The sequence below is a fragment of the Lycorma delicatula genome, chromosome 4, assembly GCF_047948215.1.
Source record: "Lycorma delicatula isolate Av1 chromosome 4, ASM4794821v1, whole genome shotgun sequence".
Classification (NCBI taxonomy): Eukaryota; Metazoa; Arthropoda; class Insecta; order Hemiptera; family Fulgoridae; genus Lycorma; species Lycorma delicatula.
Genome location: NC_134458.1, coordinates 36081988 through 36108306, shown reverse-complemented (window position 1 = coordinate 36108306; position 26319 = coordinate 36081988). Strand labels below are relative to the sequence as shown.

Sequence of the window (26319 nt, the reverse complement as noted above, 5' to 3'; positions counted from 1 at the left end):
TTATATCATATATATATATATATATATATATATATATATATATATATATAGATTACAGTAATGGAATTATTTCTGTCATGACTGAGGATGGAGGATCCCACGAAAGTACTTACATGAAAAGTTAGGATAAGATATGTCTTATCTCAATATTCTGTACTAGATGTTATTTAATATAATTTAATAGTACAGAGGAATAATATTATCTTAAAAATATTAATTTCAGTAAAATAATTAATATATATGTATATATTAATATGTCCGGAAAAATTAAAAATATTTTGAAACAAGATTTCAAAGTGGCGTTACAAACTTCAACAATTTTAACCACTTTTTCTCTAAATTAAAATCACCAGTTGCAAAACTTTTATAGTCTAACGTAGTATATAGCATTCAATGTAACTGCCAAGGACAATATATAGGGCAAACCACACAATATTAAAAAAGCATTTGGAGGTGCATAAGTACCAGTAACATGAAGTTACAGCCTTATCCAAACATGAAAAACAAAATAAACACAGTTTTAATTATGAGCAAGTTAAAATTTTTGATATGATGTAAATAATACTAGGATATTGGTTCTTGAAATGATTCATATTATCAAATGTAAAAATTCTATGAACAACAGATTGGAGGTTTAAGTAGATTGTATGCTGGTATAATATAATATATTTTATCTAATTTAAGTAGAATGTTACTATATAGGATTAAATATTGTTTTATAAAAGAGTGGTTTTTTACACAACTGCCCAAAAAGGAGTGTAATGTTTTTAGGGTGTATGTATGTATGTTTGTTCCACAATAACAGCTTAACTACCTAACTGATTTAGATATATGACCCTGCGTTGAATCCTTATGATTCTGGGAGTGTCTTAGGCTATATATATACCTATATAAATGTATGTAGTTGTAGAGATTTGCAAGTTGAAGCACAAACTTTAATGAATTGAATTAATGAACTGTGAGCCTCCATCACTGTGTTAGCTAGGTTTGAAGTGAATGATTCAAATCAATCAAATTAATAAAATTTAATTTAAATTAAAATAAAATATTATTAAATTTAAAAAAATTCTGTTTAATAGAAAATAGCTATGGGGAAGCCCCCACGGCTTGCAGTCGGGGCTCTGAATAATAATTGACCTATATTAAAAAGCCTCCTGACTGCATTTAAGAATTTTTGTTGGACATAGTTTTCTTATTGATGTAAGAGCTGGCAAGAACTTAATCATTAGCTTAAATGCCTGCTATTTCTTCATGAAAAATATATTTAAAGAAGTTAAAATTTCTGAAAGTTGATTGGTCAGCGATTATTTTATTTAATTAAATACTGTATAACAATGTTTAGTCCTTTATTTCCATACCTTGTTTTAATTTTTTTAGTTCAATTTTACGTCGAACTTGCTGATGGTGAGGGAACTTGAGTGCTTAGTGAAACAGAGTAGCTGGACCGAAGGTGCAATCATATCAGAGAGGTATCTGTTGAGAGCAGACTAAGGAATGATTCCTGAAAGAGGACAGCAGCTCATTCAGTAGTTGTTAAGGGTACAGTAGTGTTAAGTCGTCCTGATCCGTAGATCAGGACGACTTAAACGGTCATATCAACATCACTTAATCTTCTGAGTATTGTGCAGCTGAAAACAATGGAAACAGCTGCTTTTTTTTCCAATAAAATGTAGCTCTCTGAATTTTCATATAACAAAGATGGAGGCGCCTTCCTTGGTAAAATATTCTGAAGGTAAACTAGTCCCCAGTTTGGATCTCCGGGTGGGGACTACTAAGGAAGAGGTCACCAGAAAATTAAAAAAATAACATTCTACAAGTCAGAGCATGGAATGTTAGAAGTCTAAAAAAGGTTGGCAGGTGAGAAAATTTAAAGAGGAAAATGGATAGGATAAATGTAGATATAGTAGGAATTAGTGAGGTTCAGTGGAAAGAGGAAAACAACTTTTGGTCAGGTGATTTTAGAATAATTAACTCAGCTTCAAATAAAGGGCAGGCAGGAGTAAGTTTCATAATGAACGCGAAGATAGGGAAGAGAGTAAAGTATTTCAAAATGCACAGCGATAGATACATTGTAATAGGATAAAATCAAAACCTAAACTGACAACGATTGTTAACGACTATATGCCTACAAGAGCCTATGATGATGATGATGAGATAGAGTGTGTATACGAAGAAATTGATGAAGCATTTAAATACATAAAAAGGGGATGGAAATTTAATAATGGTTGGAGATTGGAATGCAAGCATTGGAAAAAGAAAAGAAGGAAATATCGTGGGTGAATACGGGCTGGGCAAAAGGAATGAAAGAGGGGGCCGACTTATAGAGTTTTGCACAGAGTACAATTTAGTAATTGCCAACACCCAGTTTAAGAATCATAATAGAAGAATATACACATGGAAAAAGCCAGGCGATACTGCAAGGTATCAGATAGATTATATCATGGTTAAGCAAAGATTTAGAAATCAACTCGTCGACTGCAAAACTTACCCTGAAGCAGACATTGATAGCAACCATAATTTAGTGATAATGAAATGTAGATTAGGGTTTAAAAACCTGAAGAAAAGGTGTCAGATAAATCGGTGGAATTTAGAGAAGCTTGATGAAGAGAAGGTAAAGAAGATTTTTGAGGAGGACTTCGTAAGAGCTCTGAGTAAAAAAGATAAAGTTGAAAATGTAGAAGAAGAATGGGAGAATATTAAAAAGGAAATTCTTAAATCAGCAGAAGCGAATTTAGGCGGAACAAAGAGAACTGGTAGAAAACCTTGGATTTCAGATGATATATTGCAGATGATGGATGAATGTAGTACGTATAAGAATGTTAGTGATGAAGAAAGTAAAAGGAACTATTGACAATTAAGAAATACTATAAACAGGAAGTGCAAACTAGCGAAAGAAGAATGGATTAAAGAAAAGTGTTCAGAAGTGGAAAGAGAAATGAACATTGGTGAAATAGACTGAGCATACAGGAAAGTTTTGGGGTACATAAATTAAAATCTAATAATGTGTTAAATAAAGATGGTACACCGATTTATAGTATGAGAGGAAAAGTCGATAGGTGGGTGGAATATATTGAAGAGTTATACGGAGGAAATGAATTAGAAACTGGTGTTATATAGGAAGTCGAAGAGGATGAAAGGAGAGAAACAATACCGAGATCTGAATGTAAGAGAGCATTAAAAGATTTAAATGGCAGAAAGGCTCCTGGAATAGACGGAATACCTGTAGAATTACTGCGCAGTGCAGGTGAGGAAGCAATTGATAGATTATACAAACTGGTGTGTAATATTTATGAAAAAGGGGAAGTTCCGTCAGACTTCAGAAAGATTGTTATAGTCATGATATCAAAGAAAGCAGGAGTAGATAAATGTGAAGAATACAGAACAATTAGCTTAACTAGTCATGCATCAAAAATCTTAACTAGAATTCTGTATATAAAAATTGAGAGAAGAGTGGAAGAAGTGTTAGGAGAAGACCAATTTGGTTTCAGGAAAAGTATAGGGACAAGGGAAGCAATTTTAGCGCTCAGATTAATAGTAGATGGAAGATTAAAAAAAAATAAACCAACATACTTGGCATTTATAGACCTGGAAAAGACATTCGATAACGTAGACTGGAATAAAATGTTCAGCATTTAAAAAAAATTAGGGTTCAAATACAGAGATAAGAGAACAGTTGCTAACATTTACAGGAACCAAACAGCAACAGCACTAATTGAAGAACATAAGAAAGAAGCCATAATAAAAAAAGGAGTCCGACAAGGATGTTCCCTATCCCCGTTACTTTTTAATTTTTACATAGAACTAGCAGTTAATGATGTTAAAGAACAATTTAGATTTGGAGTAACAGTATAAGGTGAAAAATAAAGATGCTACGATTTTCTGATGATATAGTAATTCTAGCTGAGAATAAAAAAATTTAGAAGAAACAATGAATGGCATGGATGAAGTCCTATGCAAGAACTACCGCATGAAAATAAAAAAAAAGTAATGAAATGTAGTAGAAATAACAAAGATGGACCACTGAATGTAAAAATAGGAAGAGAAAAGATTATGGAGGTAGAAGAATTTTGTTATTTGGGAAGTAGAATTACTAAAATGGATGAAGCAGGAGTGATATAAAATGCTGAATACCACAGGCGAAACAATCCTTCAGTCAGAAATATAATTTGTTTACATCAAAAATTAATTTAAACATCAGGAAAAGATTTTTGAAAGTATATGTTTGGTGTGTAGCTTTATATGGAAGTAAAACTTGGACAATAGGAGTACTGAGAAGAAAAGATTAAAAGCTTTTGAATTGTGGTGCTATAGGAGAATGTTAAAAATCAGATGGTTGGATAAAGTACCAAATGAAGAGGTGCTGCTGTGAATTGATGAAAGAAGCATTTGGAAAAATATAGTAAAAAGAAGTGACAGACTTATAGGCCACATATTAAGGCATCCTGGAATAGTCGCTTTAATATTGGAAGGACAGGTAGAAGGAAAAAATTGTGTAGGCAGGCCACGTTTGGAATATGTAAAACAAATTGTTAGGGATCTAGGATATAAGAGGTATACTGAAATGAAACGACTAGCACTAGATAGGGAATCTTGGAGAGCTGAATCAAACCAATCAAATGACTGAAGACAAAAAAAAAGTTTGTTTTATTGTCATATTTTTAATTCAATTTATTTATTTTTTGATAGTCATGTTTTTTAATTTTTATAATTGTTTTTATTAGTAGGTATATGATTTATTATCAAATTTGCAGTTTGGTTAGATAAGATAAGAGGTATTAACCAATGTAACATTGTATATAGATCAGTCCAATATTGTTGATCATGTGATTAAGTAGGTTATGTTTTATTTGCACTTTATAAATCTTTGCATTTGAAGCAAAGTGTTGTGTTATTGTTTATGTTTATTTTTGTTTTATATAATAATATTCTAAAATGGTTGTTTTACCTGAAGATTTATAAAATAAAATACAGTAAATATTGTTTATAGTGACCTCCAAGGGACTGATAATTTTAGGTCACTATAACTGATAGTCACAATGACCGATGTTTAGGTAGCTTAGTGGTACTACTTTAATAAGCCATCTACATGGGTATTCTAATACAGTAATAATAATTTATTTCTGCAAAAATATTATAAAAAAATAAAACTATGCAAATAATGCAATGATAAATGCAAATATGTTAGAGTAAAACAAGAGAGAAAAATTGTAAAAATTACATTTTCTGCAAAAAGTCAGTTATTTTTTGCTTTTCATCATTATGTGACTAGGCCATAATCTTTTTGATTTCACAGAATTTATTTCTAATTTTTTCATGGTTCTTCCATATCACTGATATTTATTGTTGAATGACCCACGCCTAATTCTTGGGCAATGACCTTATTAGTTTTACCATTCTCTACCTCCTGATAATGTATGTCTTTTCCTCTATCATGAATGTTTTTCATGAAGTCATAATTAAATTACTATTGAATGAATTACACAGGATATGTAAAATAAAATACTGTACCTGTGCAGTATGATATGCTCAAAGTAAAAGATTAATAACTGAATGTAACTGCTTCAGTTTACAATAATCTGGTACATGAAGGACTTAAAAAAATGAACTATAGTACATACGTAAGAAAAAAGGAACCCTCAAAATATTTCTGTAGCTACAATGTAGAAATACTGTACTACATTACTGATGAGTCACTTCTGTCTGTCATTATAAACGATAAAATGTTGCATTGCAGTAGGAAATAAGTCATAATAACCGAAATGTTACTACAACCGATGTCATTATAAACAATGTACATATTGTATTTATGCATTAAAACCATACCAAGCTAACTAAGAGACAAGTTTTTGGTCACTATATTCGATATGTCATTATATCCGATGTCACTGTAAACGATACTGGTATTAAAAGCATACCAAACCAACCAAGGGAAAAGTTTTGGTCACTACATCTAATATGTCATTATATCCGATGTCACTATAAATGATACTTACTGATTTGTGATCGAAGTATTTTTTCTGCATATTTATTTATAATATCTACATAGTGATTTATTTGAGATCTAAATATTTTGTGTTACTGTTTTACATATATATACATACATACATACTTTTGTATTGTATATATTTTGTGTATATAAGTTTTCAACTGAAGGTGAGAAATATCTGAAAACAAATTTATTTGTACAAATGTAAGGTAAAAAAAAAAGATTTTTATTTCGGTGAATTCATGTTCCTTAATTATTTTCTTCAGTAAAAAGTATATATTTATATGCACACACACATACACACATTTATTTATTTATCTATTTTATTTGGTTAATTGACAGTACTACAAATAACTTATATGGTATTTTGAGTCATGCGTTTCTAGAACATGGTACCAAAGAGGATAAAAAATTAAAGCAAAGTAAAACTAATAAAATATTTATTTATTATTTTTTTCAATAAATATTATGGCAGTGTAAGCACAGAATAGATATATTTAAAATTAATAATGAATATAAAGTAGCATGTAATTTAGGTCTCTGTTTTCCTAGTTGCAAAGCTTTCTCATTCAGTAAGCCTATATTAGGCGTGAAGTATTTATTTAATTTCTATATTGATACAGTTAAGTTATTCATTTCAATTTGAATGATTAAAACTTAAGAAAATCATTACATTTCTTGTTAATATTACTGTGTTAGCTTACACTAATTTAAAAAAAAACAAAAATAAGTACTATTTTGTTAGATTATACAAAACATAATCAGGATAGTTTTGTCTCCAGATCTAACAAAATAAAAATAAATACAGATATTTAGAACTTAAGGCTACTTAATCTGATAACAAACATTTTACGTGTATATTGTCAAAAATTTACATCAGTAAATGATAAATTTTCTACTTCAATGAGATTTGAATTTTTCTGTTCACTTTTATGTAAATTGTATAATTATTTTATCACAATACTACATATGGAATGAGATAATATGAAATAATTGTTTTCTTTTTTCATTCTTTAGATTATCAATAGTTTTAGATTATTATAAATTCTTAACTGTACATGAATTCTAATGAGAAATTTTATTTAAGATTATTTGTATTTATATCTTTATACCTTTTTATAGTCATGTATATTTATTACATTTACTCAACAGAAAAATTTGTTAGTATGTTTGTGCAGTTTTACAATAGATTTAAGATTGTTTTGTTTGTGAACAAATATAAAATTGCAATGAAGTAATTTTAATCTAATAAAATTGTAATTTATTTTTATAGTAGCTAAAATGTGTAACAAAAGTAGAAACGATTGTATCAGCTGTTATGGAAAAAACACATTAAAAATAATCCTTACTTATTAAGTAAACTGTAACAGAGTTTGTATAGTTTGAATTTTTATAAAATATCAGATTGCCTGCACTGTGTACAGATTAATAAACATTTACAGAAATAAACATTTATTTGGAGATTATATTTTGTAAGAAGTATAAAAATTTCTGATTTTTCAGTACCTGTTGATGTTTATATTCATTACATGTCTAATAAGAAGTGTAAAAACAGGTTCTCACTAGCACATTACCAGACCAGAAAATCCTGTATGCACTTAAAACATCTGTGCATAGAAAATACTAAAATATCAGCAGCAGATTTAAAATTTTTCCTTATTCTTAGATACATTATAGATAGTTGTAGATTATTTGTTTAGCAATTGGGTTGTATTCAGATGGAGATGGTTATCCACTGCAATCTGTAAAGTCCATCACAGTTGTTAAATTTTTAATGTGTGTATATTTATATTAAAACGGCCTGTACCATATAATTAAGAAAGTCAGTGTTTATAATAGTTAAATAATCATTTAGGGTTATGAAGATGCAGAAATTTTGTGGAAAACACAATTGACACTCTTTCTATTATAACTAGTCAGCAGTATTAGCAAGGAAAATGGAGGCAAGTATTTTGAGGAAATAGACAGGTGATTCTTCTTCAAGATGTTGAATTCATTTGATGTTAAGTACAATTTTTGTAACATCTGGTGTTGATGAGTTGATCTAGAATAAAATATAATGGGAGAAATTTTAAGTTTACCATTTTTGTCTCTTCTTTTTCAATAATCCGTTTTGTATAGTTATGTCAGTCATTTTTTATGAACAGTGTTGCCTACCTGTAGGGTATTCTTATAAAACCATTCTTTCACGCCATACAGTTGTTTTTCTTGAAAAGTGTTACCTTTTATTGCTTGCAAACATTAGTATTTTTTTAGTAAATATATTTTGTGCAGTCTTACAAATTTTAAACAAAAAGTACATTCATAAAATAAATTTTTCTTCCTTTTAATTTTATGTAAGATTACATTTTATTTACTTATCAACAATTTTTTTTTATAACTCGATTATGCCATCAGCTAAATGATTATAATTATGGTGATCAGCAATTACTTGCAGAGAACTGGTTTCTGAGAAACAACCACACTTAATGTGCAAAGTTATCAAGTAACTGTAAAATATTCCCACCTCTATTTATGGAGATTGTAAACCAAGATACCAGTAACTCCGACACAAGATACTGATAGTGATACTTGAGTATCAACTCAAGTATTATCACTTGTGAAGGGAGTCTACTGCAGTTCATTTAACAAACATATTATCAGAGAAAATTGCTAAATTCTTTTTTTGGAATGTGGGATTTTTGTATGATCTATGAAGTAGATCACTTTTTTTGTGTAAGGTTTGATACAAATCAGCCATATTATTGTTTGTAGTTAAGTATATATATATATATAAAAAAAAAAAAAATAGTTTTGAATGTAACTACTACTGACTGACTTCATATTATTTATAATAAATAGTAGTTTTATTAAACATTTATTGCTGGCTTCGTCATTGCTTCACTTTGTAATGCTGATTAATAAATCTAATATTTATGTTTTATTTAACAAGGCATTTCTTATGAGATTCCTTACCACAAAAGTAACCGTTTGTAAAAAGGTAGGTTTTTCACTTCATTATGCTTGGTGATTTAAAGTTTATATCTTATTAAAACCTGTCAACATATAACAGAGTGTGCTGGTTATCTTCTAAATACAGAGTCACTTAATATGTAATAAAGCAAATTACTCTTGTAATGATCTTGTTTTTGATTTAAATAAATGAATCCTCAGAAAAGGTACCAGTACTGAATTTTTTTACCAAACTTCTTTGAATCTAAGGTGCACTTTTATTTATATGTTTTCATTTTTAAAATCTGCATGTGTTTTGAAAATGAAATATCTTAACAATAAACACTGTAAAGAAGTACATATTGATTGCATACTTCAAACAGGACATTTATTTAGCTATTTTATTTCATCTTAATTTAGATATCATTTTATTACTGTTGGTAAACTTACCATTTATAACCATGTATTATCGACTCGTACATCATGTTAATTGAACACAAATTTAAATTATGCGTGAAAAGAATTAGGAAATATGAGCAAATAAATGTTTTCAGTAAAATAAAAATTCCATCTTAAGTTGGCATTATATTGATAGCTTGATCTTGATAAAAGAACATACGTCTTAGTTGATGAGAGAAGACACCCTAAGATTTCAAAAACAAAAAACAATAGGGACAAAATGAAAAAAATATTAATTCTTTTTCATTGATTCATTTAATGTAGTAAGAAAAATATTTAAAAGAGCCTTCTCTGAGTGCTTAAGGAATAGATGTTATTAAGATCAAAATTATCACTATGCATTTTGTATATGCATTTAAATTTGATGGATTAATTGGAGGGTTTCATAAAAAAAAAATTAAAAAAAATACAAAATGGATTTAGTTTAACTATAACATGTACTGGATTAAGCTCACAATAGTGGTGATGTTAAATATACCAAATTTTTGCTTGCCACCATCATAGTAACAGGCTGAGAAAGAATAATTTATGATGGAGAAGAATTTCAGAATTTATTTGAACTGAATTGTAGCAAGAAGATAATTTAATTATTAAAATAAATGATCTAGTTTTTCACACTTTTGGAACAATATTGCAATTATTGTCATGTTTATCTGGTTATTTGTACATTATTAAATGATTGTCTGTAATTTCTGAAAAAACTTATTAACAACAGTGTGCATGGTTTAAAATTTGCTAATAAATGAATATGATTAATTATTATTATACTTAAATGGGGCAGTATATTGACTACAAAAACATTTAATCCCTCCAGAAAATTTGTTGTGTGTTGATACCTAAATAAAATTGGCACTATTAAAAAGAAAATGATAGCATTGAGCTAATGTAATAGAGCTTCTACAGTTCAATAAAACAGTAGTGAAAAAAAATGTTGACTGATTGTGAATAAATAATTGTATGTGAAATTTTAAACATGAAGTAGCTTAAACAGATAATTTGTAGTAAATAAAAAAGTAAACTAATTATGATCAAATCATTGTATTTTAATTGACACATGATTCTCTGAAAATAATTTTTGAAATTAGGATGCATCTTACACTTAAAGCGACACAGTACATAAAAACTAAATTATTCCATTAGTGTTGGACTATAAAATTAACAGAGATCCAATTGATTGATTAACAGTAATTTCTCATCAGAAAACAATTGCTAGGATATAATTTTGACATAGAAATATAATTGCATATACAGTTTGTAACTAGCAAAGATGTATTAATCTAATCAAACAAACTGGAATCTAATAAAACATGAAATAAAGTTTGTTTAACACAAGTAAATATAATATTAGTTTTTATTATATATTAATGACGACTAATTATTAATCTACAACTAAATCTAATGTTTGTTAAATATTCATATAAAAATACTTATATACATAAAACACGTTATCTGAAAGGCAAAGGTCCAGAACATCATTATTTTTACTGTAATAAATAAAGAAATGCAAACTCAATGTACAAATCCCATTAGGAACACTTTTATAAAATACACTTGTTTGAACACGGATTTTTTTTTAAAAATGTCAAAGTAATTAAAGTTAAATAAAGAATAATGGTATTATGAACCAGTGCCATACCAGGTTCACATGATCCAAAAAAAATAACATAAAGATATTTATGTTTATTCTCGAAAATAATGTACAACTAATTCCCCATAACCAGTAGTAGTAAGAGTAAGTAGTGGCAGTAATAGTGAAATTTTGTAGTTGTAGTAGAATAGTAGTACTTGGTAGTTTCAATAGTGATACTGATAAAAGTTTCTTGTGTAAAATATAGCATAACTACTTTACTCTAATATGTTTAAAACATGTCATCTGTAATGTACAAATAAGTGTTTAAAAAGAACTTAAAGTTATAAATTTGTGTGCACATTTGTTTTTTTCTTCATATATAATCAGAGGAACCGGTTTAATAAAAACAATTTGATATCGAAAGCATCAGAATATACCTTAATTATTGATCCATTTTAAATTCCCAAAAGATAAATAAATATTTGATTGAAAGCCTTAAAATCATTACGCAGTTTAGAAACGCATCGATTAAGAGTGCACGAATACATGCCTCATATGGCACAAACATTATCTTAATTTCAGAAATGTATTACAACTATAAACAAAATTTTTTTGTTTTCAACACTTAAAACGAAAATACTATTCCTCTTGATCACTGTACTGTTAACATCATTAACGTACTGCAATTATTAATATTATTTCCATCATTCAAATGGAAAATTTCTAGTAAAATAAAGACTCGTTTATATAATTTTACCACAGCAGGATGTACATTTATAAAAGATCTGTTTATAAATTATAAAAGCTTGCCAGTATTACGCATCTGTTTGGGTCTTATCTTTACTATAATTAACATATAAATATAAAAAAAAAAAATATATATTATTTTCATTATAAAATCAGTTATATGGCTGCAGGTTCACTTAGTTATTAATAGTATTATTCATTAACTGGAGATCAACTCACAGTTTCACTATCAATAATACTGACAACTTGTTATCATTAAATTCGTAATAATTTACAGACTGCTGTGTTGCACTTTTAATCCAAAATCTTTTCGTTTAGTTTTTTAGAGCCATATAATCGAATTACCAAATTTTATTCGTATTTCAAAATGGATAGTTATCGATCTATTTGTTAATTATTTTATCATCTAATACACAAAGAAATGTATTTAAAAATTTTATATACTAATACTTAAATGTGTGTGAGCAAATCCTGTATGGTAACAACCAGCTTTCTGCTCGTAAACGATCGACTAAAAGCAACATTTTTAGATTAAATTATTTTTTAATATAAAATATTACTATTTTTGATTGATAAATTAACTGTTGTGGCTATATGCAGTATTCGTATATGGTCCGCTGTATATAGAACTACCAGAAGTTGAAATATCCTTGTGAGTTCGTCTTCTTGTTAATAGAATTAAGAATGCAGCTATCACCATAAGCATCAAAATCAAGCCAGCTATTGCAATCCCGATTGCAAAGTTTCGCTGTGATATACATATATTGTTTGGGTCATCCAAAGCCTGAAATAAAAAGATAAGAAGTTAAAACAAAGAATTACATGTGTTAAATAGAATATATTACACTAAACGTAAAATATTGTATACATGTTCAAGAATGAAAATGCATGACATGAAACAAAATTTCACCTAAATGAGAAAAAAGAAAAATAATGTATTTTGTATTGGCATGTTTGTTTTGGAAAGCTTGAGTTTCACCCCATAGTTCAGTAATCAGGTGATCATTTCACTAATGTTTAATTGTAACTTTACTCATCAGCATTATGTGGGTAATTACTCCACAGGAAACAATTTGCTGATGCATTGTCTCAACTATGATATAACATGTATTTAAAGTGTAATCCAATATGAGCATAATAATGAGACATAACGACGGATGAATTACTATACAGAATAGTAATTGTTTTATTCTTTTCTTATTTTCTGTGATCTTCCTTTTGTATCTGTAATCTAAATCTTAGTTAAGATGCAGAAATACATGATTCTCCATGGCAAATTTTTTTGAAAATTTAAAATAACTTGAAAAATATTAGAGAACTTATGCTAAAGTACCAGTAATTTGTGTGATTCTGATAATTATTGTAATATATCAAAATTTTACCATGTTTTTATACCTGGAAATTTCTGTCTAGAAATTTAACAGTAGTAAAATAAATTTTTAATTTACTACAACTATAAGTGAATCAATAGATTTTTTTCTGATATAACAAAGGCTTGTGAATAATCACTATTCCTTCATCATGTTCAGGAACAAGAAGTTTTGAAAGCTACTTTGTAGACCCTCTAAACTGTTATAAAGAATTTAACCCAGTGCAATATTAAGATACTTACTTCTGCAATCATTCAGAAAGTTAGAGGATGATATTTACCATCCAGAACACAGGCCAGCATTTATAGCAATATTTTCTGTTGTCATTTGACAAAAACTGGTGATCTTCTCAAAACTGTTTTTAATGTACACATTTAATCATGCATTTGTTTCATTCTCTCAAAAGCATTTCTAACAATTAAAACTAAACAATAATGTGCAACAGTGTCATGTTTTTTGATGTCAGAGAACAATTTACCTAACAAAAGAGATTTTTGCTCATTTACAACAAATATAAATGAACAAAAAATTATCTATAGATTAGATTTTTATACAGTACTCACTCTTGTGTAATGCACAAGAGTGAGTACTCTTGTTAGGCAAGGGAGTATTGTATCTATTTTTAGAACAGATCATGAAAAAATTGTATTTGCAAGAAAATCAGTTTAATGTTATAGACTATAATGAATGTCATTCAGTGCTAGATTAAAAGGTAGAATTAGAATGAAGCAATAGTATAGTAATTAAGTAATTACATGTAATAATTTTATTAATAGTAAATATTAATTGAGTTTCTTTTGAGTTCATTTTATTTGAGTAAAAATTATAACAAAATTAAATATTTTTATGAAATAATAAACACTGCATGTTAAAATTTATACAAACATAATAGACTCATAAATATAATTCAGTGGTCGGCTCACATGACACAAGAGAGTGCTCAAGAAACTTTTGTGAGTTGTCATAATGTAATAGACAGATTGTGGAACAGGATGCTCATAAAGGCACCTAGACACACGTAAATTGTAACCACTTTTGTCAGGATATCTTTCAAACACCTTTGTAAAGGTTTACTCTAAATTGTGGTTCACTATACAAAAGAAAAATAATTACAGTATTAAAAAGAACAATCTGATGTAAAACAGTGAGGGGTCACTAATAGTAGTATTTAATACTAGTTTAGTATTACTTAATATTATTTATTTTTTAGTCATGCAAAAAATGTAAATATTGTGCTCAATCGATTCTATATGAAAGTTAGAACTTGGAAGTTTGAAATCAGTTAACAGTATTACCTTTTATAAAATAGTTTTTAAATGATTACAGTAAACTTTTGTTTTAAATGAAAACTGTAAAAACTTTATTTGAATCTGAGCTTCACTAGTTTGTTTCAGAATACAAAGAAACTATCTTCATTGGAAGAAGTTTGATTTCTAACTCAGATTATGACTAACTTAGAGGGAAAGTTAACTCAGATTAAGGCAAAATTTTCATAACTTTTTTCTTAAAATAGTGTACTGAAGATAATTTAAAAATTATTTTGTATATTTTAAACACTGTGCATTATGGATATTGTATTTCCAACTTCCAAAGAATTTTCATGGAAGTCACAGAATAAATATTGTAATTTCAGCACTATCTGCTTTATACAGTTAATATAATAAAAAAATAAGCTGTTTAAAAAAACAACTTTCTTATATTTAGTTTGATTTAGTAAGACAAGATTGTATTACCTTTTCTCTTGCAACTAAGTCTAGCTGATCAGGTCGCCCAAGATCATTTGCTTCATCAACATATAAGCCACTGTACACCTCAATCGTTGCTGGGCTACCTTCATCATCATCTCTTTTACGCCTACGTCTTCTTGTGGCATCATTGTCACAGTCTGGAGGCTATAAAAGATTGAATTATATTATTATTACATTTAAAGTTATCCCAACTGAAAGTATCTTTAAGTTATGAAATAAAAGGAAAATGTAGCAATTTTATGGAGCCAGTTGGTCAAGTGATTGCTGGAATTATTTTCTGATGTTAATTTTAAATACAGTACTTACCACATCACTACATCCATTATCAGGTTTAAGGCACAGTCTTACATAGCACTGGTAATAAACTGAGGAAGTATAAGGGAATTTGTGTGCTTGAAAATGAACCATCGCTGTTGTTTTCTTTGCACTGTATTCAAACATTCCCATTATTTCTGGATCCACAGGACACCTAATTTCAACAAAAATAAAAAATATATGATTTTTGATGTTTGATAAATTTAATAAGGTTGTCTGATACATTTTTATTAATTTATTATCAGTTAATGTAAGAAACTGTTTAGAAGGTTTTTGTAAGCAGAAGTCATAAACCACGAATAATAAATTAGTAAATGAATTCTCTCAATATGATTACTAATTTTGAGTAAAATTACAGCCCTTATTTGTTTTCATCACAGTTAGTAATGCATGTATTGAAACAATATTTTGATTTACCTTTACTAATAATTTTTTGCATGGCTCAAGAAGGAAATTTCCCTTAAGGATACTTTCCTCTAACTAGTTTTTACAATGTATGCTCTCTAAAACTGAAAATCTTAAAATATTATCTGTTAGATTTATTCTTTTCGTATATATTTACTACATCAATCTGATGTGTAGCAACCAGACCCACAATCTTAAATTATTCTTTATCTTTTTCAAAAAATAATAACTGAAAAATAAAGGTTTCTCTAATCTCAAAACAAATTACATTTGAAAGTTATGGAATGAATTGAATAGTGTATTTATCTGCCTACTAGTAATAATCACACTAATAATGGATATGTATCAAACTGCAATTGGCTATAAAAAATTGTTTATAAAAATAATATGTTATGAATAATTTCTGAAAGATTTCCTTTCATTTTCTTCATTATCCCTCTATTGGGCTTGTAGTAAGCATCATTCCAAATTAGCTGTAGCAGCAGCTGTAATGTAGTTTTACAGTATCTATATTAAAATTCCAGTAAAATAATAAGTAGTTTTATTTGAGTGAGAATGTTTATGTTTAATGCATTTTAGCATCTAGGTTCAATCAACATTGCTACTCAGAGGTGGTAAGCATTGGTATAGTGAAGATCAATCACTAAGCAATGTAAGATCAAGTTAAAAAAAGTTATATTTATTCAAACTTTTGCTTTAAAATCAGTCATACATTTTGGCAAAATATGCAATTTCAGGGGTGAGGTAGAAAATATATAAGAATACAAATCTATGGAAGAATATATTTTTAAATTGTTATCACTAATGAAAATTTCAAATCTAAAAAGAATCTGCATTTAAATTTAACATATTTGAACATTTTAGATAATTATAGATTGAGAACAACAAGCATACTTGTCAAATACATATTTTAAATTCCTTCTTTTTTGAAAATTATACAATATATGATTCATTGATTAGAATGATGCAATGTAACAACAGTTTTTAAGAATATTAAAAATTATTAATGATTTATTTTTATATTATCTGGAAGTTGTACTTATAGAAGATCTTTTTAACCAATTATGCAGCACCTTTCTGACTAGAGTTACTATTGGTATTGTCTTTAATGGTGTTCTGTCATAAAGTGTGAGGAAATCCTTTACAGGGTAACTCTCTAGTATATGATTAAATAAAATATTTGATTAAGTTTAGCATATCTGTAAGTTTTGCATTGAGATCTTGATTTTTACATGGTTTAAGTAAAAATTTGATGTTGCAGTTAATGTCTTTGTATATGCATCCTGATTCTATGAGGTGATTTGGAAAGCTTGATTCTGTATAATTGCTTATACTTGATCTTTGTATCTATGGGTGAATGTGTGTCCAGTCTGCCTGGTGTGGCATTTAGTGCACTCCTTACAGATAATTTGTAAACTCCTAGATTACCATGTCTATTAGTGTGTGTTTTATTAGTTTACAGTATGATCCTGGGAAATTTTGTTTGTATTTCTGAAATTGACACAGTAACATTCTTTCCCGCAAGTGTTGGCAATTTTATATGATTATTGTTTGATGTATGAATTTTTTGTTGCTAGTTGTGTATTTTTGATTTTCATGTGCATCTTATACCATACATTTTGTTGTTGAGTGTGGATGGGGGAACCATTATTCTACACTAGATATTTTATCTTGTTAAGTTCTTCAGTGTAGTTGTCAGTGGAAAGGTGTACACGAATAATGTATGAGAAAGCTGCATGTTTGCGCTGTGTACAATGATTAGTTGAGTTGTAGATATGTGTGCCAGTTGTGGGTTTTCTATATAATTTAAAAGGGTAGTTATCAGATTTGATAACGATAAGTTCAGAGAAGTTTAATGGTTTGTTATGTTCATGTTCTGCAATAAATTACACTTTAAGATTGAGCTTCCATGAAAAGTATGAAATTTAAAAATAAGCAAAACTTGACAAAAAGGACATGTTTAAGAAAAAAGTACAACACAAATCAAATATGTTGTTTGACATGTACTAAAGATGCTTCCTGGACACTAAGATGGTGCCATTGCAACTATGCTATTGGTATATTCATTGAAGTGGAGCTGGTAATTAGGTCCGTAAAGATCTTCTGTGAGTAGATCTTGCTGATCTCCATGGTGTAGTGTAGCATGATTTAAAACCATAAAAATGATTTAAAAATATACTGTCTATTTCATTCTTTATTGGGACCTCCGATCTTTCATCCAGAGGTCACAGATTCAAATACCATTCAGGCATGGCGTATTTCATACGCTACAAAATTTACATTTCATATTCCCATGCTGAATTAATCATAAAAAAAGTACAATTTTGATGTAATTTAAAAGTGGCATTTTTGGAGTCAGTCAAATGCTCTTCTCCATTCCTTCCTACTCTTTTAATCTAACGTATTTAATTCACACTATATGCTCAATTAACTTTTTCATACATTACTATCTTTATTTTGCTCTCTACTTTTTGATTTATACTCTTCCTTATACTACCAAGTTAACTAAAAGTGATTGTCTTATGTGTTCCTACCAGTCTACTCCTTTATACCTTTACAAGATTCTGCCACAAATTTCACTTCTCACTTTTTCATCTTATAATCATTCAATCTTATTTTTAATATTCTGTTCCACTACATTTCCTTTATTCTTTCCTTCCTATTTTTCATACTATAAAGCACTACATTCTTCTCAATATCTTAAAAATAAACATGGAAATGTGGGTTTTACATATGAATCAAGTTTTAATTAAGATTGAAGACAAATAACATAAATTTTATATTAATATAATAGGGTAATTTTATAATAATTCATAGTGGTAAATAGTTAAAGACCAACAAAAGTGAAAATACTTCAGGCGTTTACATCATTCTTCTTTCATAAAGTAGTGTGACCAGTTTGTGAATTACATAAATAATGAGGTCATCAATATACATATGCTTAATCACAAAGAGAAAATAAACTGTTAGATCATCAATAGTTATGACAATGGTGGGAGTTTAGATATTTATGTAGGTACTTGTTCAAATACAAAAGAATTAAATCAGTAGAATATTATAATTTTACATAAAACTGTGCACTTGATGCATAGAAATTGTAACTAAGTAACAAATTTAAATATAATTATTGTTTGTTTTATACTTAAGTGCTAAATCACAGACACCAGTTGTTAAAAATGCTTTACTAATTTTTTATGTAGTATATTTTTATTATTTTGGGAATAATAATTGTTCAGCTGTCGCACACTATTCATTCACTAAAATTCATAAGAATCAATGATTACAAAAATTCAAATTAAAACTAAGTACTTTGGAATGACTGTAGGGAAAAACTATTTTAAGTCTAGCTGAGATGCAATAGGTGAGTGAAATTTAAAAAAATATAAGGTCAAAGAAAGCCCTCAAGAATCATCTTACACTTTAGAATATATGTTTATTATTGCAAAATATTCTATAATAGATAGAAAAATAAGATGTAATTCTTGAACATGAATAAATATTTTTATTTTTATTAGTTCATAATAATACACTACAATGATCATGTCATGATGGGTAGGTATGCTATTCCACAGATAAGAAAGGAATTGTCCCAACATTTTCCTGGGTCGATCAAGGGAAACCATTGTAAAAGAATTGATTAGACACAACATAAAATACACAATTAACTATAAAATAATAAATAGAAGTAATTAAAATCCACATTAAAAATTTAAAATATAAATAAAAGAAATAATAGCAAATGTGATAATACTAAATATTAAAAATAAAACTACAAAATAAATAACAATTCAAAAGGTGTTAATAAGAATGATTTGACCACATATTTATATATAAGTTTAGTGGAGTACAGAAAAGTCAAACATTTTTTATTTTTTTTTAAATTAGTATTACTTAAAAACTCATCAACAGAGAAATAATGTTTCTATAAAAGAAAATCTAATTTTATTTTAAATTAATACATTTTCTCTTCAAGTTTCAAATGCTGGGCATCTCAGCTGGGCTCCAAGTAGTTTTTTACCCAAATTGAAACATGTTACACCATCATAAACTTCCAAATCAAAAGTTTTGTTGTTAACAAAATGCTGGTAGTGTAATCCTCATCGTATGATATTTACTTATGCATTCATTGGGATTCTATTTTTGTCTGTGTCAGCCTGTTTTGACAGCAGTTCAATATTACTCAAGACCTTGATTCTCAACAGCTCTCACCTAAGTACAATTCTTTGGCAGTTTAGGTAGTCCAGTGAAGTTTAGGTTTTACTTATTAATTTCTCATTAAGAAATTCTTCTTAGTATCATTTTAGTCATATATAGTATATAAAATACACTCGCAGCAATCTAATGTTACATATCATCTTTGTTTGTATTGTTTAATTTTTGTGTTACAGAGGGATAATGTTACTAAATATTTTTCCATGTTTGTTGATAATCGGCATAAAAAGAAAGTACAATAAGGGCTTTAATTTTAAAAGGTCACCATTAAATCTGTTAATAAATTATAGAAAAAAAAAGAATGTTATTTTCAACTATCAGAAAATTAAACTTACCCATCAGAATCAATCAGTCTTTGTTCTCCCCAGCCTAACCCATCTCTGACTAAACAATCTGAAACTTTTAGCCCGTAAACATCTTGACTGTCAATAGCTATCACCATAGTGAGTGGATCACCAATTTTTGCATTTTCTGCAACTTCTTGTTCACGAGGATCACCAGTAAATATCTTCATGGTGCATCCTGGCATCGGTGCTGTAGCGAGTAATGTTGTCGGTTCCATTGTATTTACATTGACACCGTTTGTTACAGTCATCGCATGAGTACTGTAGCGACAACGTAAATGAAATCCTCTTCCCTGGTTTGTTACTAGTTTTCTATGGGGTTGTACAACAATGGTATTAAAATATTCCACTCCTCCATCAACCTGAAATGATAATTATACAAGTAAATAAAAAAATAAAAAGTAGTGATAATAATAAGAAACTATTAGTGCAGTCCACAAAGTGAGTACAGTGTAGAGAGTACACAGATTAAAATAAATATAAAATTAAATCCAATTAATTATGAAAATTTTAGATAAAATTCCTGCTAATAATAATTTACAGAAATAAATGACATAAAATTGGTTTACTAAATAAATAAATATATATCTTAACAAATTTTGTTCTTTTACACTATCTATCATAGTCTTTTTAATGGCTGTGATGCATGTAAACTACCTGAGGTACAAGCAGCACTAGCCAGAGTTGCTTTCACTGGGAGAAGTGATTTATATTATTTACACAAATTCTAAGGTGTTTGTAAGGAAAAATGTCACTTGTAGTGTTGTTGTATATTTTTTGGGGCTCAGAGTGATGTTATATAACAAAATATTTAGCTCAGCAAAGAAGGCAACTTCATTCACTTTTTTTGATTAAACTGATATGCGATGCTTGTTATTCTTGACAATGACTATGACTTTTTTGGTAGTAACTTATACCTCTTTATATGTGTTCACACATGTGTACACACACACTTTATATATATATAAGAAATGAAAATCAGGTATTATGCTTAAAAAAGAATCGTTCTTGTAATCTATGAACTTGAATACCTTTGAATTTCTTGCTTCACCAATCAATTATGTTAATTTTTATTTATCACAACTGTATTTATACAGTAACTATCACTGACAATTGCTCTTATATGGATAGATAATATACTATGCTATTTAAAAATGTTTACTGGGAACATGACTTGGAATTTAACATATAACTTTTTAGAGTGTTTTTTTTATGTGTAATTTATCAACAGATAAATTATTTAAAACTTACGTTTAGGAATCATGAGGTTTCAGGAAGAAATTTTAAACATTGTCATTTTTTTTCATTTATCGATTTCAAAATGGATATGGATGGTGATTACTTTTTGATAGATCTTCAGAAACTTTAATAGATTATACACTTTGTTTTATTCATATTTTAACAGATCTTGTAAATGCTTTTAAATAATTACAGTTTAAAAGTCAATCTTCTGGGTCTGATACATTTGGGAATACTTATTATTAGGGGTTTATAATGTTAAAAGCTTTGAAAAATCTACACTAAGGTTTATTGATTTACTGATCCAGAAAACTAGCTCAACTGATTCTATTGTCATATTTTTCATAAGGAGATAGATTTTTATTTTTTCTTTATTGGTGAAATTATTTAAAAATGACTAAGTAAAAATGTAACCTCAAAGAAATCCTTTAATCAGGCATCTTGCTTTTTGAAAGTATGATTTTCAATGATTATTTTTATTCTTTTTTCTTTTATTTATTTATTAAAAAAAAAAAAAAAAACAAAAAAGACTTAAATAAGTACTTTTACAATTATAGATTTGTTACCTGATTTTAAGAACTTATGTTTTACTTAAATTTGGGATAAATGTGACAGTATTTAATTTTTTTACTTAAAATTTTGTATAAAACAAAGTAATAAAAAATAACATTTATGCATACAATGTTTTGCTCTTTTGATTGGCTGAGATTGATTTCCCATTAACCAATCATGAATGAGTTTGTTAATGAAACACCAATGCAAAGAGACAGAGATATGCCAAGTAATTTTATACAGATGTGGGATTTATTATTAGTGTTTATTGACCTGTCGGTAGTCTGTATTAAGGTGAGATTAGGTTAATCAATGATAATTTGACTTGGCAACAGGTGATAGTGGCGACTGGCTATTTTCTGAGTCTCTACCTGAAAACAACTGTTTGCTTTTCTAAGGAACAAACGAAATAAAAATTTTAAGATTGGCGTTTTGCAGACTTAACTTTAAAAACAAAGAAAAAATAGAGAAATAGAAAAAACTAAAGAAAGGACTCACTACTGGTGCGTGTATTTTTGTTCACTGTTTCACTAAAGGCTTCTAAAATAATATAATGTATTTTGCACTAATAGGTATTTACTATAGTTACAATTTATTAAAATGTTACCTATTTTTCTTACTTGAAGATAAAATAAAATGTTGAAGTAAACGTTTGAAATCTTATTCTTGGAAAGCCTGAAGATTAAGGACCCAAAAAAGAAATACTAAGACTGGCTAGATGTATTCATACTGATCTGTAATTAATTGATAAATCTCATTTTGGATAACTACATTTTCTATAATTAGCTTAATATTTTATATAGATTACAGATATTGTGCATTATATAGCAACGAGATTTACGTGATCTAAAGGGTTTTAACTTTAGCATCAGTGTATATCCAGATACTAGTGAGTAGGAGAGCACCCAACAGAAAAAAAAACATAAGACCGTTAAAGTTGTTACCAAAGAAGACATCGTATGACCTTGCAGCGACCAATGAACCCATCTTCTACACTGCAATTTTTACCTCATCTTAATAGCACAAGCAATACAGAAAGTGCATAACTAACCCTACTCGTGCAAAAGCTCTTAAGTAGAAATTCCAATGCAGGCACTCAGTCAGTATGAACAGATTACAACACAAAAATATAAATTTCCCTTTATATTGTGAGGCGTTATTCTTTTAACCATAAAAAATACGTGCAATAATTAATACACAGGGAATATTCTTGCATAAAAATATACTGATCTGTTTGCGAAAATAAAGTCAGTATCCTCAAGAAAGAAGAATTTTTATAAGGGTAATTTTTATTATAAGTGAAAAACAGTTTCGTAAATTTGATCTAATTATAAAATACATAGCATCTGTAGTTTTATTCAGACTGTCCAGTTTTAATTATAACCCAAGGTAATAGAACGATGACATTCAAAACTGATAAGAAATTTAAGGTTAGAAGTAGAAAAGTATTTTCCTAGCTTAAAATCTTTTAAAATGTTTAGTAAAACTATTAGGATCATTTTGAACTAAAATCATAGCAAGAAAAAATATTTTTAATAATTTGTTTTCATTGATGGAAAAAAGATAATTTGATAATTTTGATAATATGTACAAATTTTTTGATGTTTCATAAATTTGTTTTATGCAATATTAATCTAGTGCTATTGTATTGAGACTGTACTGATTCGATATTGCTTCTCATTGTAATTAATGTATGAATTAAATGTTATCGTAGGTTTCTAGGTTACGTAAATAAAAAAATGGCTAAAATATACTTCTTTCTAAAAATCCGTGGTACCAAACGATTTTGTTCTTTTGGAGGTTTGTGAGAAAATTATCAAGTTAACAGAGACAATTGTTACCAATTTTTTTTCTTTGTAACATTTAAGGCTTTTAAGTTGTATATGAAAATTTAATGCATTATTTACGTTAACTAAGAATCAACAAAATATCAATAGCAATTAACAGTAAAATTTTAGTTACAAATTAGTATACTAATTACTGTAGTATAGTAGAATAAAAAACTAGAAATGTTACGTCCATAATTTTACATATGTTATTGTTGAATTTTTTACGAATTTGTGAATTCCTTTCATTAATTTTTATATTTTGTTTAAGAGGATACATCTTTAGTTCCTTGTACTAAGCAAAGGAAGTATCGTAATCGCGAAAAATATCGGTTTTCAGATTTCAACGGAAATATCAATTTTGACCATCCCTAAATCCATTCTGACTAGTTTCGGCGTGACATCTGTATCTCGCATAACTCAAAAATGATTAGCCGTAGAATGTTGAAATTTTTTTGTATTTAGGACTGTTGTAACATTTAGTTGTGCACCTCCCTTTTTGGTTACAATCGACTGGGCCAAAAATGTGTATACAGTCAGACCTCTAAATAAAGCGGGATTTCAATTTTGAAACATTTGGATTTTGGAATTTTTCTTAATTGCAGTAATAAGCCCTCGTTGAGAGCTTTTCAGCGATATATCGTAAGTGGAACTTATTTACATTGGTTCCACGAGTTATACAAATACAATTTTAATTAATGAAATATTTTGATCTTACAAAGGGAAGGCACATCGATTCGATTCCGACTTCATGTACATATATTTTTTTTAAATTTCTTTTTTATAATTTAAATATATTGATTTATTAGTAATTATTAACCTCTGATTGTAAAAAAAATAACAATAAATAATAATTCAATAATACAAAAAAATCAGAAGTTATTACTGAAATAAAATTTTATGTTCTTTTCATTCCAACTCAAAAATTTTTGCAGAGGTTAATAATTATTAATAAATCAATATATTTAAATTAAAAAAAAATCTAAAAAATATACGTATATGAAGTCGGATTCGAACCGATGTATGCATGATTACGGATCCGACACGTTCTCACTTACACCACATATGTACTTGAGCGACGTGAAACAAAATTAATATATAAAATGCTAAGGAAATTTTTCTTGAGTATAATTGAATATTGCGTGTTAGTATTTTGTGATGAAGACGCGAAAACAGTGTACTTTTCACGCACGCAATATGGTTCAAATCGGTATTCCGAAGCCCGTGCCTTCCCCTTTTTAGCTACAGTAATATGGATCTTAGGTGCCTTATACTGATTTAACTTTTAAATAACACAGTTTTAAAGTCTCATCCTATTGATTTCCAACGAAATAAAAAAATCTATTATGCTTTAAGAGAAAATTTCTCAGTAGAGAAAACAGGTGATGGATCACGTCTATTCCGTTCGTTATCGATATGTTTATTTCGGATACAAGAATTCCATAAATGCATTAGAATGTTAGGTTGTTATATTGTTTTTACAAAAATTGGTTATATTTTGAACACCCTGATAGAATTACTTTTCTGTTTGAATATGTAAGTGTAATAGAATTAATAAATAACACTGCGAACATTAAAGCTTGGGGAAATGAAGCGCATACAAAACCGATTGCAACTGCAGCTTCAAAAGATATTTATGTTTATGAAGAAATAAAAAGTGACGACATGAATAAAAGAAAGAGTTTAAGGGAATTACAAGGTAGGTGTGATTCAGGGCTATTGAATAAAAATAATTTCTTGTTTACAAAAAACAATGACAATTGTTTCAACAATGACAATGATTCAGTGTCTTTAAAGCCTATATCCATACTATGTACTGATGCTGGAGTAAACATTGGATGATGATGAAATATGATATGCGTGAATAGGTAACACTTACTTGGTTCTACATTTCTCCTGTTTAAATACATATTTTTTTTTTATTTATGCATTTGTTTCAGTTTACTTAATAATAAATATCTCTATACAATTTAGTAACCATCTCCTGTTTCGTTTTTGTTTTCATTTTGTTGATGGTTACATCATAAAATTTAAAAACATAGTATAAAATAGGTATAAGACTTGCATCTATATAAAGAGTAATAAAGGGATTTTTACTCTATTCTAATACTTCAGGTAAGATTGTTGAATTAATAATTGTATAAATATTTGATGTTAATAAAAACTAATATTTTAGAAAATGAATAACTGTCCACTTTATTAAAGAACTGGCGGATCGTATATCACTTTCAAATGAAATAAGTTTAAATGAAGTGCAGCAAAAAATGTGAACATGTAATTTAATAGGCGTAGAAGGTTTTATGTGGTGTCCACATCAGATTTTTTATTATAAGACAACAAACATGTCTGACAAATCATATATTTTCATAATCCGATGTGCTTTAATTTTAATCCCGGATATTTAGACAAAGAAAATAGTTGAACGAAAGCGAATGAATTTGAAAGAAAATAATAATCTGTTGAACAAAGAGCGTGAAACGAACGACGACCATCTAGAAAACGACTTTATTACATTTTCATTTAAATTTGCTGCTTTGTCAATCGTTTTATTAGTCACCTCAATACACATTTTCATTTAAGTTTACTACTATGCTAGTTATTTTATTGGTCACCTT

The 26319-nt window shown here is 28.1% G+C and overlaps 1 protein-coding gene across 1 annotated transcript in view; it reads right to left on the bottom strand.

Moving 5' to 3' along the window:
• Positions 1-6409: 6409 nt before the first annotated feature.
• pio (zona pellucida domain-containing protein piopio) overlaps positions 6410-26319 on the bottom strand; it is a 122395-nt gene continuing 102485 nt past the window's right edge. Inside the window, exons 5-8 of the mRNA XM_075362710.1 lie at positions 20079-20449; positions 15118-15280; positions 14797-14955; positions 6410-12477 (exon numbers count right to left, since the gene is read on the bottom strand). Of these exons, the coding sequence (XP_075218825.1) occupies positions 12271-12477; positions 14797-14955; positions 15118-15280; positions 20079-20449 (900 nt within the window). The 3' untranslated portion in view covers positions 6410-12270. The remainder of the gene's footprint in view (positions 12478-14796; positions 14956-15117; positions 15281-20078; positions 20450-26319) is intronic.